Source organism: Panthera pardus, unplaced genomic scaffold (assembly GCF_024362965.1).
Source record: "Panthera pardus isolate Hobbes unplaced genomic scaffold, ASM2436296v1 HiC_scaffold_26, whole genome shotgun sequence".
NCBI classification, from domain to species: Eukaryota; Metazoa; Chordata; class Mammalia; order Carnivora; family Felidae; genus Panthera; species Panthera pardus.
Window position 1 is genome coordinate 22,410,001 of NW_026526832.1, and position 18,765 is coordinate 22,428,765.

At 40.9% G+C, this 18,765-nt stretch overlaps 1 protein-coding gene and 1 long non-coding RNA gene across 4 annotated transcripts in view; one reads left to right on the forward strand and one right to left on the reverse strand.

Annotated features, from left to right (window-relative positions):
* LOC109267789 (uncharacterized) overlaps positions 1-16,603 on the forward strand; it is a 19,149-nt gene extending 2,546 nt beyond the window's left edge. The window contains exon 2 of the long non-coding RNA XR_002080272.2: positions 15,793-16,603. This is a non-coding gene — a long non-coding RNA (uncharacterized LOC109267789). The remainder of the gene's footprint in view (positions 1-15,792) is intronic.
* Positions 16,285-18,765, reverse strand: part of KLHL29 (kelch like family member 29) — a 311,078-nt gene continuing 308,597 nt past the window's right edge. For all 3 annotated transcript variants that reach the window (XM_019450776.2, XM_019450763.2, XM_019450767.2), the window contains one exon: positions 16,285-18,488. In XM_019450776.2, coding sequence (XP_019306321.1) covers positions 18,331-18,488 — 158 coding nt within the window. In that variant the 3' untranslated portion in view covers positions 16,285-18,330. The remainder of the gene's footprint in view (positions 18,489-18,765) is intronic.

The window sequence follows — 18,765 nt, forward strand, 5'->3', positions numbered from 1 at the left end:
ATTTTGGATATTTGGGTTCAATTTATAAAACATAATTTCCATCTAGTTCATTTTACTCTGTGTAATGTGTTTACTAGAAAACTTAAATATGTATATGGCTTATGTTATGTTTCTATTGGGCAGCACTGATCTAGAGGCTTAATCATTAATCAGACTCTGGTTCTACTACTTTTTGCAAGACTACTTCGTAAGTAAGAGTGTGTTCTTTTGTTAGGCACATAGTGTCTGGTAATTTATTTATTTTTGTGATGTCAGCAGTGATTGATACTAAATGCTTAGATATCTTAATTCATTAAAGTTTGCAAAACGGTGAGTTCCAATGAAATCGCTCCTTACTCATTTGTGATTGTGTTGTCTGTTCTGTAGGTATGATTAATACTTGATTCTTTATCTTTAATAGTTTTAGTTACTTATTTAAAAAAAATTTTTAAGTTTATGTATTTTGAGAGAAAGCATGCATGGGAGGGGCAGAGAGAGAGTGGGGGGGGAGAGAGAGAGAGAGAGAGAGAGAGACAGAGAGAGAGAGAGAGAGAGAGAGAGAGAGAGAATATGAATCTCAAGCAGTCTCTACACTGTCATAGTGCGGAGCCTGATGCAAGGCTCAAACCCAAACCTTGAGATCATGACCTGAGCCGAAATCAAGAGTCAGTCTCCCAACCAACTGAGCCACCCAGTTTAAACTATTAACTAGTTTTAAAAATGAATGATCTTCCTATTCAAAACTGATGAATTAGTTTTCTTTGCATCATTATGAATTCATAGCTTTAAACATATTTGATATAGTTTAGTGCATTGTCATTAGTATGCATATTGCTGCTAAAATGTTCCCATCTATGGCCTGTGGGGAGCCTTTTCAAGTTGGTTCTGGAGTCCTTTTGACACAACTCTACTAGTCTTTATTAGCTTTTATGATTTTTTTTTTTTCTAAAGAAAAAGTGTGCCAGTGTGAGCAGGGGAGCGGGCAGAGGAAGAGAGAGAGAGAGAGAGAGAGAGAGAGGGAGAGAGAGAGAGAGAGAGAGAGAGAGAATCTGAAGCAGGCTTGATGCTCAGTGTGGAGCCTGACATGAGGCTCAATCCCATGACGCTGGGATCATGATATGAGCCGAAATTAAGAATTGGATGATTAATTGACTGAGCCTCCCAGGTGCCCCAGTCTTTGTTCACTTTTAAACTCTGCTGTGTCTGTAGTGATATCCCTTTTTTTGTATCTGAAATTAACAATTTGTGGCTTCCTTTTTTTTTCTTGGTTAGTCTACTTTTATTCATCTTTTAAAAAACTAATGTTTGGTTTCATGGACTTTTTCCTACTTTTTTCATTTTCAGTTTCCTGATTTACATTCCTAAGTTAATTCCTTCCGTTTGGTTTATGCTTAGTTTCTTAAACAGGAAGTTTAGATTATTGGTTTGAGACATTTTTCTTTTTTAATATGAAGATTTACTGTTAAAAACTTACAAGCAATGTTTTAGCTGCATCCCAAACATTTTGATATGTTGTATTTTTCCTTTTCATTCATTTAAAAATATGTTCTACTTTATCTTAAAACTTCCTCTTTGACTCCTAGATTATTTAAATTTGTATTATTTAATTTTCAAGTATTTGGGGTTTCCTAGATTTTGTGTTGATTTCTCATTTAATTCTGTTGTCAAAAAACATACTGTGTATGATTTTAATTCTTTTAAGTCTATTTTGATTTGTTACCTTGAGTATGATCTATCTTAAGTTAAAAATTTTAGCTGTTCATTTAGTTAGTAAACTCTGCACCCAACGTGGAGCTTGAACTCACAACCCTGAGATCAAGGGTCACATGCTTTACCTACCGAGCCAGGTGGGTGCTCGGTTAATATTTCGTATCAACCTTAAACAAGGTGTGTATTGTGTTGTTGGGTGGAGGGTTCTATAATGTTAGGTCACATTGGTTGCTTGTGTTGTTAAGTCTTCCGTATTCTTGCTGGTGTTCTGTCTACTATCAATTACTAAGGAGTATTGAACTCTCCAACAATAACTGTGGATTTGTCTGTTTCTCCTTTCAGTTGTGTCAGTTTTTGCTTCCTATATTGATGCTCTTTTGTTTAGTTGCATACACATTTGGGATTGTTATGTCTTCTTGGTGAATTGAACGTTTTATCATTATGTAATATTCTTCTTTGTCCCTAGTAATTGTCCTTGTTCATAGTCTTCTTTGTTATTAATAGAACTACTTTAGTTGTTTTTTTAATTAGTGTTTGTGTGGTCTGTCCTTTCCCATAACTTTACTTTCTTATGTCCTAGCTTTTCATCTTTCCATACATAAAACCTTGTTCAGCAAGAAATATGGCTCCCTTTATTCTGAATATGTATATTTTCTAAATCCTTAATTACATAAAAAGTAGTTAAACCAGAGTTAACTCATACCACTGGGGAAAAAAACCCTGCTAAATATTATGTTTATAGTGCTTTTGTCTTTAGTATGAGGGCATATAGTCTAAATACTATGTTCAGAAGTTACTTGGGTTAATCTCTACCTCTACCCCCATTTACCCTGCTTATATTATTTTTTGAAATAAAATATAAATTAGATTCTGGGGCACCTGGGTGGCTCAGTTGGTTAAGCATCTGACTTGATTTCAGCTCAGGTCCTGATCTCATGGTCGTGATTCGTGAGATCAAGCCCTGCGTTGGGATCCCCACTGGGCGTGGATCCTACTTAAGATTCTTATTCTCACTTCCCAACCTCCACTCATGAGTGCTCTCTCTCCCTCTCAAAAAAAAAAAAGGTTAGATTCTTTTGTTTTCTTGTTTGCATTCAGTTTTAAGTTCCCTCCCATCCTTATTTGTTAGAGTGTGTAAGACATTAACATACTTATAAAAGTCATAACTATTCAAAATAGTTAGATCCAGAAAAGTGTCATTGCCCCCATCCCTTCCGCCACTAATCTCATTAGTTTCTTTTTTATCTGTCTGGTGTTTCTTTTGCTAAAATAAAGTTACACATTCTCTTATCCTCTGCCCCCCTTATTCTTACACAAAAGGGAAGTTATTATAGATACTCCTTTGCACATTGCTTTTTTAAAAAAAATTGACTTTTTGTTTTGTTGCAGTTTTAGGTTTGTAGAAAAGCAGCATAAAGGACAGAGTTCCCTTATATCTCTTTACCTGCCCCCTCTTCACCAGTTTCCCCAATTATTACCATCTTCTACATCACTATGGTATATTTATTATAATTTATGAGCAAATATTGATACATTATTATTAACTAAAATCCATAGTTTACATTAGGGCTGATTCTTTCTATTGTACATTCTCTGGGTTCTGACAAATGTATGACATATATCCATCATGCAGCATCATTAGGAATCATTTCACTGAGCCCTGCAAGCCTCCTGTCTCCCCCTGATCATCCCTTGCTCCCTTCCCTGGCAACCACTGATCTTTTTTTTTTTTAAACATTGTTTTTTAAGTTTTTATTTAGTTTGAGAGTGAGAGGGAGAGCATGCACATGAGCAGAGAAGGGGCAGAGAGAGAGGGAGAGACCGAATCCCAAGCAGGCTCTGTGTTGTCAGCGCAGTTTAACACAGGGTTCACTCCCACAAACTGTGAGATCATGACCTGAGCTGAAATCAAGAGACCCTTAAACTGACTTGAGCCACCCAGGCACCCCCCCTTCCCCCCCCCCCCCAACCCCCGCAGTCGCTGATCATTTTACTGTCTCCATAGTTTTGCTTTTTCCAGAATGTCATGGAGTGAGAATCATGTAGGATGTAGCCTTTCCAGTTTGGCGTTTTTCACTCAGCAACATGCATTTAAAGTTCCCTGGTGTCTTTTTATGGTTTGATAGCTCATTTCTTTTTAACACAATAACATTCCATTGTATGGATGTACTACAGTCTGTTACCCATTTGTCTATTGAAGGACATCTTGGTTGCTTCCGACTTTTGGCAATTTTGAATAAGGCTGCTATAAATATTCATGTGCAGGTTTTTTTGTGTACATAAGTTGGCAACTCATTGGGTAAATACCAAATATCATAATTGCTGGATTATATGGAAAGAGTATGTTTAGTTTTGTAAGAAACAGCCCAACTGTCTTCCTAAACGGCTGTACTATTTTACATTCACACCAGCAACAAATGAGAGTGAGTGCCTGATGTTCCATCTTCTCACCAGAACTTGATATCGTCAGTGTTTGGATTTTGGGCTAATAGGTGTGTGGTAGTGTCTCATTGTTCTAATTTGCAATTCTCTAATGATGTGGTGTTGAGCATCTTTTCATATGCTTATTTGCTGTCTTTATATGGAAGATGTTGGTTTAAATCTTGTGTGTGTAATATATATTTTTTAATGTTTATTTTTGAGAGGAGAGAGAGATAGAGACAGACGGCCTGAGTCGGGGAGGGGCAGAGAGAGAAGGAGACACAGAATCTGAAGCAGGCTTGGGACCCTGAGCTGTCAGCACAGAGCTCAGTGCCGGGTTTGAACTCATGAACCATGAGATCATGACCTGAGCTGAGGTTGGACGCTTAACCAACTGCCACCCAGCTGCACCTTAAGATTTTATTTTATTTATTTATTTTTAAGTTTTTTAAATGTTTTATTTATTTTTGGGAGAGACAGAGACAGAGTGAGCAGGAGAGGGGCAGAGAGAAACGAAGGAGGCTCCAGGCTCTGAAATCTCAGCCCAGAGCCTGGTGTGGGGCTTGAACCCACGAACCGTGAGATCATGGCCTGAGCTGAAGTCACACCCTTCACCAGCTGAACGACCCAGGCATCCCTAAGTTTTATTTTTAAGTAGTCTCTGTACCGAACATGGAGCTTGAACTCACAACCCTGAGATTGAGAGTTGCATGTTCTACTGACTGAGCCAGCCAGGCGCCCCTGTATTGTTGAGTTTTAACAGTTCTTTGTATAATTTGAATCATAGTCCTTTATCAGAGGTGTATTTTGCACATATTTCCTCCCAGTCTGTGGCTTATCTTTTCTATTCTCTTATCTGTGTCTCTATCACTTTTTTTTTTTTCATTTTTTTTTTGAGAGAGAGCAAGAACAAGTGGGGGAAGAGCAGAGAGAGAGAGAGAGAGAGAGAGAGAGAGAGAGAGGGAGGGAGCGAGGGAGGGAGGGAGACTAAGGATCCGAAGCAGGCACTGTGCTGACAGCAGAGAGCCCCATGTGGGGTTCGAACTCATGAACCCCGAGATCATGACTTGAACTGGTCAGACACTTAACTGATTGACTCACCCAGGGGTGCCCCAGCTATCATTTTACTTTTAAATTTCTGTACATTATTATGTATACTTTTAATTTCTGTATACTTTTATATTTCAAGTAGGTTTCTTTTAGAAACCTGGGTCTTTCTAGTTTTTTTTTCCATCTCCTAATCTCTGTTTTTAAATTGGGGTATTTAGATTATTTACATTTAACGTAATTTTTTTAAGTTTATTTATTTTTTAAATGTTTTTTTAAAGTTTATTTATTTTTTGAGAGACAGAGACAGAACATGAGCTGGGGAGGGGACAGAGAGAGGGGCAGTCACAGATTCCGAAGCAGGCTCCATCCAGGCTTCGAGCTGTCAGCACAGAGCCCGACGTGGGGCTTGAGCTCATGAACCATGAGATCATGACCTGAGCTGAAGTCGGCCGCCCAACCGACTGAGCCACCCAGGCACCCCATTAAGTTTGTTTTTGAGACAGAGTGTGTGTGAGCAGGGGAGGAGCAGAGAGAAAGGGAGAGAGAGAATCCTAAGCAGGCTCTGTGCTATCAGCACAGAGCCTGACTTGGGGCTCAACTCATGCACTATGAGATCATGACCTAAGCCAAAATCTAGAGTCAGATGTTTGACCAACTGAGCCATCCAGGCACCCCCATTTAATGTAATTTTTAAAAATTGTGGTAAAATATACATAATTTACCATCTTAACCATTTTTAGGTATACAACTAGTGGTATTCAGTACATTCACATTATTGTGCAACCATCAATCACCGCTATTCATCTCCAGAACCTTTTTTATCTTGGAAAACTTATACTTCATATAAGTAGAATCAGACGGGGCGCCTGGGTGGCTCAGTAGGTTAAATGTCGGACTTCGCTCAGATCATGATCTTGCAGTTCATGGGTTTGAGCCCCACACTGGGCTTTGTGCTGACAGCTCAGAGCCTGTAGCCTCCTTCAGATTCTGTATCTCCCTCTCTCTCTGCTCCTCCCCCCACCCCTCAAAAAAAATTAACATTAAAAAATTAAAAATAGGGGCGCCTGGGTGGCTCGGTCGGTTAAGCGCCGACTTCGGCTCAGGTCATGATCTCGCGGTCCGTGAGTTCGAGCCCCGCGTCGGGCTCTGTGCTGAAAGCTCAGAGCCTGGAGCCCGTTTCAGATTCTGTGTCTCCCTCTCTCTGACCCTCCCCCGTTCATGCTCTGTCTCTCTCTGTCTCAAAAATAAATAAATGTCAAAAAAAAATTTTTTTTTTTTTTAAATTAAAAATAAAAAGTAGAATCAGACTGTATTTGTCCTTTGTGACTGGTTTATTTCACTCAGCCAGAATTTCCTTTATTTCTTTTTTTTTTTTTTAATATATTTTTTTTAACGTTTATTTATTTTTTGAGACAGAGAGAGACAGAGCATGAACAGGGGAGGGTCAGAGAGAGAGGGAGACACAGAATCTGAAACAGGCTCCAGGCTCTGAGCTGTCAGCACAGAGCCCGACGCGGGGCTCGAACTCACGGACCGTGAGATCGTGACCTGAGCTGAAGTCGGACGCTTAACCGACAAGCCACCCAGGCGCCCCAGAATTTCCTTTATTTCTGAGGTTTAATACTATTCCATTGTATGTGTATATTGCGTTTTAAAAATACATTAATCGATTGGTGGGCACTTGGGTTGCTTCCACCTTCTGGTTATTGTGAATAATGCGATGAATGTGGGTATACAAACATCTCTTTGAGTCCCTGCTTTCAGTTCTTTTGGGTATATGCCCAGAAGTGGAATTGCTGGGTCATATAGTAATTCTATTTTTAATTTTTTAAAGAACTGCCATACTGTATTCTGTCATGTTTGCACCATGTGCAACCATGATGCACCATGTAAAAACATGTTGCGCCATGTAAAAACATTCCCACCAACAATTCAGAGTGGTTCTGATTCCTCCCTATCCTCGTCAACGCTTGATATTTTCTGCATTTTTGATAGCAACCATCCTAATGAGTGTGAGGTGGTTTGGATTTAACTTTTTATCTTTTCTGTTTGTCCCTCTTTTTTACTCTTCTTTTTCTCCTTTTTTGGAGTCTTTTGGATTATTTAAATATGGTTTGGTATACCATTTTAATATATCTGTTGGTAAGAGGGATTTTGTAGATATGATTAAGGATTATCAGATGGGGCGATTATTCTGGATTATATGAGTGGGCCCAGTGTCATCACAAGGGTACTTATAAGAGGGAGGCAGGACAATCAGAGTCAGGAAAAGGAGATGTGATGACCAAGCAGAGGTTGGAGTGACATTCTCTGAAGATGGAGGAAAGGGCCACAAACCATGGCATACAGGAAGCCTCTAGAAGCTGGAAGAATCGAGGAAAAAAGATTCTTCCCTAGAGCTCCAGGAAGGAACACAAGTCTCTTGACACCTTGATTTTAGCACATTAAGACCCATTTTTTTACTTCTGGCCTCCAGAACCATAAGATAGTACATTTGTGTTGTCCTAATTCACTAAGTTTACGGTAGTTTTTTACAGCAGCAGTGGGAAAATGATACAGCTCCACATGTGCACCACCCAGGGGCCAGTCTAGGGGGCTCTGGGGGTGGTCCCCATCATGGGTTGGATGTGGCCTTTGCTCTGTTGATCTGGGTCATTTCTACGCATGTGCAACTCAGGATTTCACACAGGAATTTAAAGGGCCTCATTCTCCTGCTCCCTCCTCTTTGACATCTTCTCCCACACTCTTGGGTTCCCAAGAGTCCCCTTTCCTGGTGGTCTAGATGGAAAGAGAGAAAAGAAGCTTTAGGGATTTGCCTGTTATCATCGTCATTGGTGCCATGAGGACAATTTATCACTGAGGCTCAGCTGGGTTTAGGTCTGGAGAGTCTAGAGAGAGCGTGTTCCTTCTGAGATCCTGGCTGCCCTAGAGTGTAAGCTGAGAAATACAGAAGATAAAAAGGAAACCTGGAAATTCACCACTGTGCGGGTCATTGTGTGAGTGTTGTGTTTCCTACCCAGTTCACCTGCTTTATGTGGTTTTCAGAATCCTTAGGTAATTGCTTATGTCTTTTGTCCAGGACTTGTGGTTGTCATCAGTGGGGGAGAGAGTGGGGTGTGCTCACTGAATCTTAACCAGAACCAGAAATTCTTTCATTTCTTTGTTAACTTAAAAAAATTTCCTGCCTTTTTTCCCCCTTCTGTTTGTCTTAAGGCATTACCTACTGGGTTTGTTGTTGTTGTTGTTGTTGTTGTTGTTAACTTTTATGTTCTTTCTACTTTAGTATACATTTCTAACGTGATCTTTTTTTCTAATTCTGATCTTTGTATTCCAGTTTTAGTGTGTGTGCTGTTGAAGCAAGCACTCTCATTCTTCCTGAGTTATTTCATATCCTTTGTGAGTTTTTCTAATTCAGGTTTATATTTTTTTTTCATTTTTCTGTTATTGTTTTGTGTCCTTTTGCTTGTTTTGAAATAGGTCATAGTTTTCATGTATTTTTTAGGCATGTCTTTCTGGAGGGCTCTTATTGCCTTTAGGGGGTAGCCTTCTCCTTTTAAAGTTTCTTTTCTTGTAATATATTTATATGAGATTTCCCCTCAATCTGTTTGTTGCTCACTTTTATATGAAATTTCCTTGAACTTTTAGAAGGAAGCCTGAATTTCACAGTGCTGGAGCTCTCTCTTCTGTTATTTTTGTGAAGTGTTTAAAAAAAAATTTTTTTTTAATCCTTATTTCTGAGAAAGAGAGACAGAGTGTGAGTGGGGGAAGAACAGAGAGAGGGAGACACAGAATCAAGAGCAGGGTCCAGGCTCCAAGCTGTCAGCACGGAGCCCACTGCGGGGCTCGAACTCATGAACTATGAGATCATGACCTGAGCCAAAGTCAGACTCTTAACTGACTGAGCCACTCAGGTGCCCTGGTGAAATGTTAAATATAGGGCTGCTTACTCTCTGAAATCTCTTGACTGGTTCTGTCTCCTACTTTTATCTGGGTCTCTCTTTCTTTGGTCCCTGTGTTGTTCAGTTTAGACTCTGTCCCTAGTAGCTTTGTCTCTATGGGGTGTGGTCCTGAAAGGGGGCTTTGGCATATTGTTTTTGAGGATTCACAAGGCTCACGTGTGCACAGAACCTTGCCCTCACCTGAGGACTGCAAGGCTTCTAGGCTCAGGTGCTCTTAGTTCTGCCCCCAGCTCTCCAGTGAACGCCTGTGGGGGTTCTTAATTCCATTAGATGCCCATGGTTCTCCTCTTCACATATGGACCACGTTCTCACAGATGTTAGTGGTTTGATCCTACCCACTTGGGATTGGGGGTTCCAGAGATTCCTTGTTACTTAGTTTTATTTTAGATGTTATTCATGAGTCTGTGAATTTTTCATTGTGGTTTCTCTGTTGTCAATGGGCTATTCAGGAAGATTTAAAAAAACTGTACTGCCTTTGTTACCATCCTCCACCTCAGTTGTTTTTTTGCAAAGGGATGCTCTTGTGCCAAGAGAGAGGGATTCTTTTTTTTTTTTTTTTTTTTTTACTGTTTATTTTTGAGAGAGACAGAGTGTGAGCAGGGCAGATAGAGAGGGAGACACAGAATCTGAAGCAGGCTCCAGGCTCTGAGCTGTCAGCACAGAGACTGATGCAGGGCTCGAACTCACAGACCACGAGATCATGACCTAAGCTGAAGTTGGACGTTCAACCTACTGAGCCACCCTGTGCCCCAAGAGTGAGGGGTTCTAATTAGGAAACAAGGGGGAAAGTGAAGGTCTGCAGTAGTCGCTGGTGGAAATAGGAAGGAGCCTCAGGAACAATGAGAAAAAGGTGTGGGCACCATGTATGAGTCATGGCACCAGCCTATGTAAATGTGGGTTTTTATCTCCTTGTAGTATTACCCCAAATAAAGCCTCAGAGGAGGCTGATAGTTAGATTGGGATTACAGTTAGGATTGTAGTTTTGCCTTGTTGGTCTGATTGAAGGACCAGAATGTTAGGTCCTTGAGATAACTTTTGGAAGAGGCATTCCATTCCTGGGTATGAATGGACATGAAACCAGGGTAACCAGAGTAGGACTGCTAACTTGGGAGACAATGGAAAGAATCTAGGAACTGAACATCTGTAATGAAACTAAAGAGCAAATATAGAAGGGGAACCATGTGAATGTGCTAGATGGAGAATTTTGTCAGAGCTAGAGTTTAAAATGTCTTAGGTAGAACAGATACAGGTTTAAAAAAAGGGTCCAGTGTCAGGTGCAGCTTCAAAAATTTCATCCTTGTAGGTTATCAAACGCTCTGGAATTTCCAGTTTCTCAACAAATGGTAAATCAGTAGGCATTACTCTTTGAGAGCCACATGTAAAACCACAGTCTTAAAAAACTTGTGGAACTATTAGTAAAAAACACATGAATAATTTGAATCATGTGTCTGTGGCTATCTACACAGAGCTTAGAGCTTTCCTAACGTTCTCATTATGGCAACAAAGCAAAGTTAATTTTGATATGAGATAGCATTATTTCTAAACAGTGCATATAGTTACTTTGCTTATAGCATAAAGTTCCTTGGGAAAGTGTTGGAAATTAATTACAAATTTCTATTTTAGCATTTTCATGAGGGCAAAATAGTTTAACAAGACTTCACAACAGAATATCCCTTTAAAAAGAAATGTGACAATCCACAAGTAACATTGTACTTATTATATTACTGAAATGTATTTGTGGTGGGAAGTCTCAAATTACTTCACATATTTAAAGGAAACCTCAGTAAGCTGTCAGTTCTGTAGTTTACCACGGTTTAATAAGGAAATTTCTTTAATAAGATTATTTTTAAAATGGAGTTGGTAGCAAAGAAAGGAGTAATTGCCTATCACACTATAAAAAATCAGTTTCACATCTTTGGAATATTTCTTTACACTCATTTCCACATTGTTTGAACTTAAATGTATATACACAGAATCAAAAAAGCAAAAGATCATCAAAAAGCACTTTTTTTCTCCCAGATGCTGAAGTTTTATACTGGAATTAGATGAAAATTTATCTCACTGTTACCACAAATGTTAATCTAAACACAAATATTAAATCATATTTTTGTTTTATTAGTTTTAATGAGAATAGCGGAATTAGAAAATTTCAGTGTTGTTTGAACAAGTGATTTCTCTGTTCCCTGATCTCTGATAGATACAGTCCCCTTGTTGAGAGGATTGTCATGTTGTTCAAAATAAATAAATTAATAAAGTACAAAATGCCTGAGAATCTTTTCCAGGAACTGTCAGGTCATGCATTTGCAACTATCACTGAATATAGTGGGTTGGGTATTTTCGTTGTGTAGAGTGGTTATAGTGTAACTGTTTATTTTGGTCTTTAAAAAAAAAGTTTTTTAAATTATTTTTGAGAGAGAGCACGAGTTGGGGAGGGGCAGAGAGAGAGGGAGACACAGAATCTGAAGCCGGTTCCAGGCTCTGAGCTTTTGGCACAGAGCCGGATGCAGGGCTTGAACTCACGGACCGTGAGATCATGACTTGGGCTGAAGTTGTCTGCTTAACTAACTGACCCACCCAGGCACCCCTATTTCAGTCTTTTTATATTACAGTATAAGAGATGCTGAAATCCTTTTGGCACTTAGAAAATTGTGGTGAAACATATTTTGCTGTATTCAGAAAAAGGATTTGTTGACTTCAAAGAATACTGATCTGCTAACATACAAAAATGTATCAATTTAAGAAACATTTTGAGAATTCTAAATCAGAATTTGCTTCTGAATCTTTCACAATATTACCTTTACTTGCTCTTGTGCTTCTCTCAAAGATGAGGGTCAGATGTATTGACTCCAGAATCCCATGTGACTATTTGAGCTTATATCATAATTTTCGAAGAGAAGTTTTCTAGGGCATGGGGGGCAATTTGTTGCCACATAAGTTTGGAAAACATTGCCTGTGTATCCATTGTAGTGAAATTGGAATGAATGTTAGTCTGTTTTTGACCCTGAGAAGTACTATAGCAGAAGCCTGTTTAACCTTGTTTTACCTAGCATTTCCCAAATTTATTTAATCTCAAAATCTTGAACAGTATACAAAAGTTTATAGGAGCATAATTCTTAATGGTTAAAATGTGGAAGCAACTCAAACATCTATCAGCTAATGAATGGATAAACATTAAAAACAATTTTTTTAAAAGTAACCTCTCTGCCCAATGTAGGACTTGAACTCATGACCCTGAGATCAAGAGTCACATGCTCTACCAACTGAGCTGGCCAGGTGCCCCCAGATGTATCTGTTTTTATGTATATCCACTTAATATACCTGTTCAGTGCAGTATTGGCCATAAAAAGGAATGATCTACACTACAACATATGTGAATCTTGAGAACACTATGCTGAGTGAAAGAAGCCAGAGACAAGAGACCACGTATTGTATGATTCCATCTATATGACGTGTCCATAATAGGCAAATTCCTAAGAACAGAAAGTAGATTGGTGGTAACCATGCACTGGCAGTGGGGAAAGTGGAGAGTGACTACTAGTGGATTCAGGTTTCTTTTTGCGATGATGAAAATGTTCTCCAGTTGAGTAGGGGTGATGGTAGCTCAACTCTGCATATACTAAAAGCCACTGGATTGTATACTTTAAAAGGATGAGTTTTACCGTATGTGAATTATATGTCAATAAAGTTGATATTTAAAAAATAACCGGAAGAAAGAGGCTATAGCAACGACTAAGGCAAGAAGTCATGAGGGCTTAAAAATAAGGCAGTGGCAATGGAGAGGTACTGGAGAGTGGAGGGGTGAAATGTAGAGTCTCAAAGACTGACTTTTACCTGCAGGGATGCAAAGTCCCCAGGCTGAAGCCCTAAGCAGAAAGGCTGATGGATCCCATGGTGCACAGGTTTGCACTAGCAGTGACTACTTTCACCAAGAACGAAGGAGTTCTATACACATGGTAAATAAAAATGCTTTAACAAAAGCTGTTGCTTCTTTAGTCATCTATAGACAACAGGGATGGCCAAAACATTATGCAGAATCATAGCCTTGCCTTTATAGTTTTCATAACTCAAAACATTTTTCTTGCTGCCAGTAGAGTTTGAGTAATCTGTCACTACTCATTAGGGTGAAGTGCCCTGGGGGGGAAGGTAAGAGGGTATGGCCCTTGCCTGCTGAGAACATAGTCTTATCGACCTAGTATGATCTACTCAAAGGCTGTCCTCATCTTTCACGAGGAAAGACACTCAAGTGATCTGCCAAATGTTAGAGGATAACAGAGCACGTGGATTATAAATTTGGGAAGGTAAACACAGGTTCTTGGATGGTCTCATTTTTGCCATCACGTGATAAAGGCAGACTCTTAGAGTCGACTCCACATTTCAGACCCTTGACCCAGGTGGGAGAACAGTTGAACCTACTTCTTGGATGCCAAGGTCATGATATGCCCTTTGTAGCTGAGGATGGTGCAGCCTAAGTACGAATGCTGTTCCTCCCTTTCCTTTCCTCTCTCAGGCCCTGGGTTGTGGTCAGCAAGAACATTAGGAAACCCTTGAGAGTTTATTGCAGAGTGGAGGCTCACAGGAGTTTCAAATGAGGCAGCAGTGGATGGTCTGATACCTGCTTTCAGTGGGCTCTTTCCTTCCCACAGAACCATTTCCTGTGTGGACATTCTCGCAAGGCTTAGGGAAATTTGCTTCTCAACAGGGCCATGTCTAACACAGAGCGGCATGTCTATCGTATTAACAGAATTCCTTTTCTTAGTACAGATTTCGGAGATGGCTTGGGGAAAAGGAAGGAGCCTTAGTCTTAGAGTCATAGGAGCTATGTAAGTCCAGGCAGCCTTGACGAGGCCATGTGATGTAGCACAGGCTCTCTGGAGTTTCACTGAGCGGGGTTTGAATGCCAATGTGCCTTAGACCAGACTCTGTTTCACGTCTGGAGCCTGTGGAGCAGGGATAGCCACCTACAGGATTGTTAGGAGGAATAGATATGATAATGTATGGAGAGTACTTGGGGTGTGGCAGGACTGTTAGTGCATTCAGGTCGCTTTTCTAAGATTATTTCCTCTTGAAGAGTGAAGATGATGCCCTATGATGTTTAGGGTAGTTGAGAGAATAAAATAATGTATGCAGTTATGCTACACAAATATAGTATTGAGATTAGAGAAGCCCTTCACAAGGATCTTGGTAACCCATTCCAGATTTTTAGCACTCATCCATTCATCCTTATGTCGAACTAGAATGTTTCCTTCTTTATTACTGTCCTTTTTTTTTTCTTGACCTTCCAAGAATGTGAAGTTCATTTGCTTCATGAAAATCTTCATGCCCTGAAAGATATAATCCCTTCACTCTTAGCCTTTAGGTTTGAAAAAACCAATCTTGATTATTACTGGCAATTTTCTTGTCTGTAATTATTTGTTTCTTTATTCTAAACTCTAACTTTTCCATTGCTTATGGTGGCCAAAACAGGAAATAATTGAGAATTTCTCAGACTAAAACATGGGGGAAAGATTACTTTCTGTCCCCGGTTCCCCATTAAAATATCTATATCTGTATCTTTATTATAAAAGTAACATCTCTTTATATACATTTTGGAAAAGAGAGAAGGAAAACAGCCCATAATTGCATCAGTACAACTAATAGTTTCATGACTACACATCTGGCTATTTTTATATACATATTTTATGTATCTTTATAGCTTATATACCTTTGTACATATCTTACATAATCACAGTTATATACAAATATGAATCTTACAGTGTGGTTTATAATGCTGCTTGTCTTTGGTGGCTATCTTGTAGAATTGTAAGGATTCAATGCGCTAAGTGCTTAGCACAGTGTCTGGCATAAAGTTAGTGTCAGTAAGTGGGAGGTAGTTATTGTAGGACATTTCCTGATGGATGCACAGAAGTGGATTTACTGGGTCAGATACTTTTTAGGCTCTTGATACATGCCACCTGCCACATTGCTTTCTAGAAGCCATTTCAGTTCATAGAACCCTTGGCACTAGTGAGTTTCACTGCTCCTTATCAGCATTTAGAGCTCTCCCAGCACCTCTCCCCCTTTTATTTTTAGATTAGGGAAGCTAATTTAGTAGGTGAAAATGGTACCTCATTGTCTAAGTTTCATTCTTTGATAACTACCAACCTGTCTTATATTTACTAGCAATGTTTCCTCTTGTAAGGTCAATGATCTGTTAAACAATTGGAATCACTTAATGTTTTCTTATTGAATTATGTAGGCTTGTCAGTAAAGATATTAATCCCTTGTCATATGGATTGCAAATATTTTTCCTGACTGTTTCCTTATTTTGGCTATGATTTTTTTAAATTTGCGCGCGCACACACACACACACACACACACACAATGCGGTCCATCTCTTCTGTGCCTGAGTCTTGCCAGGTCTGATGATAGTACCTTGAGTTCAACAGGGGAGACTCCTCCCATAGTTACATGGGCTTCTAATAACATGTGTCTTTTTTTTTTTCTTTTACACATATCTTTTATGGTAAGAGTAAACAGACTCTTCATAGGCCCAGAGAACATGTTTTCCTTGATATAGGGAAATTAAGTAGAGAAGGAAGGAGCTCACTAGACTATTGCTTGGTTTTTATAACAGGTTATAATTTCAGCTCTTCGTGACTGGAATCTTCTACACATCTTCCGTCTTTTCCTCTAGGACTGGTGTTTCTGAAGATACCATTGCAGATACCTATTTGGCAAGTGTGTGTTCTACCAATATAGGCCCTACCCGAGTTCCCTGAAGAACTCCCACTAACACCTACCCTCATCCACCTTCTTCACATGTTTTCTCGCAAGAAGATGCCAGGTCTTCGTGAGATCTGGGGGTTAAGGGCGTGGGGCTCTTTGCCTGGATGAAATGCTGGTGAATCTACCTTCTCCTACTACTCTGTTCAACTTCTTTCCCTGCAAGAGAGTGAGCAGTCATCCCTTGCCCCCGGGCAAGCCTCGTGTGGATATCCTTAGTAGAGCAGAGTCGGTCTGCGGGTTCCCTTGCCAAGGAGTCCTGTCCTTTCTAATCATCAAGACCTGTACTAAAGGCTCCGAGAGAGCCCAGACAGCTGATGTGTGAGAGCAGGAGCAGGTCTGCATGGACTTCCTCATCACTGTGGCCATCAATGCGCACAAAGGCATTCCATTGGCTTCTGAGTCTAGATCTATAAATATATTTATTATAATATAACAAGAACTTAACAATAAACATATACTATGTACAATACCATTACAGAGAACCCTGTTTTGTATCATTCACAGAAATAGCCAGTGTTGCTCCAGTGTGATAGATGAGGAGAGAAGCGGAATTTCAATGTCGTCTGTGTTGAGTCTCGCTGACCACTAACGCCTCCTTTGGAGGCAGACGCACGCCAACGCTAACATCGGCCCTGCCCCAGGCAGTTAGAGATTTGTGCTCCGGTCCTTGGGTTCACACTTGCACCCTGTTTGACATAAATACTTTAAATGACATACAACGTATGTAGTTTTGTGCTTATTACTTTTTAAAAGAATAAATAATAGTAAAAACTGCATAAACGAAGCTCGGTATCTTGTCCAAGTGGGAGCCACACTTGTAGTGCTAGAAGTTGATGCCCGACATTAGAACTGGAATTTTGTGTCATCAAATACCGAAAGATGGAAAGCACGTCCTGTCCTGTCCTTTTCTCCTTAGAAATGGTTTTTATTATGAAATGACGGCAAGTTGACTTCCCAGATATAAAAATGGCGAATGCGTATTTGGTACCAACTTCAACTAAACAAGCGCAGTGGTGGCGGCTTTCTTCTTGCCCTGGAATGGAAACTGGTCACCGCGTGAGGTTTGAGGGTCTGAGGACTGGCAGGAAGGCCTTTCTCTCATGAGCCACGGTGTGACCTCCCTCCTGGCTCCCCCTTCTCTGGTTAAAATGCTACAGGAGGAGTGATTCTGCTCATGCCCCTCAGGCCGTGGCTGTCATGGCTCGTCTACGAAGGCTGTCCCTATCCTGAGAGCTCTTGTGGCAGGTGCCTTAATATATAGCTATAAATATCAAAAATAGTCTCCTGTGCTTTGTAGACATTTATTCTCCCTCCCTCCCTTCCTCCCTTCCTACCCGGCCTGGGTCCTCAGCTTGACCTCATGGAGGGAGCTGGACTGGTGTCATGAGCCAGAACTGGTTTCCTTCTAGAACAGAATCTTCTTTGACAATGCCTCCATGAGGCACAGCTCTTAATGGGGCTGTCTGGGAGTTACATTTTTTAAAAAATAAAACGGGGGTATTCACCCCCACCCAGGAGAGATCCTCTATTCTGCACGTAGAAAAAATTAGAGCAAATGCCCCACTCTGGCACTACCTGCGAAGAGCTTTGGGAATTCCTGCATTATCCCTCTCATGGCCTCCTCCTTCTCTCAGTACTTAAAAATAGCCTTTTTGTTTATCAAGAAAATGCCTTGGAAATCTAAATAATTCATATCGGACAAGAGAAAGCTAGCACGGTCACCTGTCCTCCAGCAAAAACAAGGTAGAGAAACCCATGAAGGACAAAGGTTCTCCCAGCTGTCCCTAGGCTGCTCCCTGCGCTGTGGCTCCAGCCACATCTGGCTCTGCATGGGCAGCTGGACTCATCCTCAGCCCAGCAGGAACCAGCAGGGACCTCCTAGGCCTTGTGCAGCACAGTATTGTCCCTTCTCTTCTCTCGGCCACTGAAAAGTGTAGATTGGTTAAAAACAAAAGTAGGAATCAAAGTGATAAGGACACTTTGATCTTATTACAAGAGAGCCTGACACCTAATATTGTCATAGGATAACTGATCTATGGTTGTGTAGGGATCAAGCTTGCTCTGCAGGAAGGAAAAATCAGCTTCTCTCTCCCAGTTGAAAAAATATGTGAAACTCTATTGCACCGGGCAGAGTGAGCGCCTCCGTTCAGAGCAAGTGCCTTTGCAGGAGCCCCCCCCAGCCCTCGGCCCAGCTCCTCGGATGGTTGTGGTTCCTGCTGCTCGGAGCGCTATGCCCCCGTTTCCCCCAAAGGCGAGGATGATTTTCTACATTCAATGTAGAGAGTATTCAAAATGTTTAGCGCAGTGATTTCTTCGATTGTGTCTATCGGCCTCTTATTGGTGTTGCTGAACATTGATCACCGTGAGTAGCATCTGCCTCACCAGACTTGTCCAGACTCGACGTGGGCTTTCTGCCGATGTCAGCCGCTTTGAATATATTTCTTTATCACAACGCAGCCGTGTCTGAACACAGGGCAGGGCATGTGGGGGAGTAGGGTCCACGTGTTGGTCGCGGGCTCATAGGCTTCCATGTTGCCCAGGGCAGGCCCCTCACTGCTAACAATGCCGCCAGTTGCATAAATCTTGCCATCAAGCACCACGGCGCTGTTGGGGAAAGTGGGGGGGTGGGGGTGGGCAGAGAATTAGCCATTTAGTTTCCACCTTGGACCTGGAGATGGATTCTTAATACCCTGTCCTGGTGCAAGCTGCCTCTCCCACCTTGTGCAAGACTCTCTGCCCTGTGACCCAAGCTGGTATAAGAAAAACACCTTTCCTGTAGGGCCCGTCTACAGGATGGGTAGCGTGCTCACACGACCCTCCGTGTTGTGAGTGACACATATGCTGGGCATCCCAGGACCTGCCAGACGGCCTAAAGACAGCT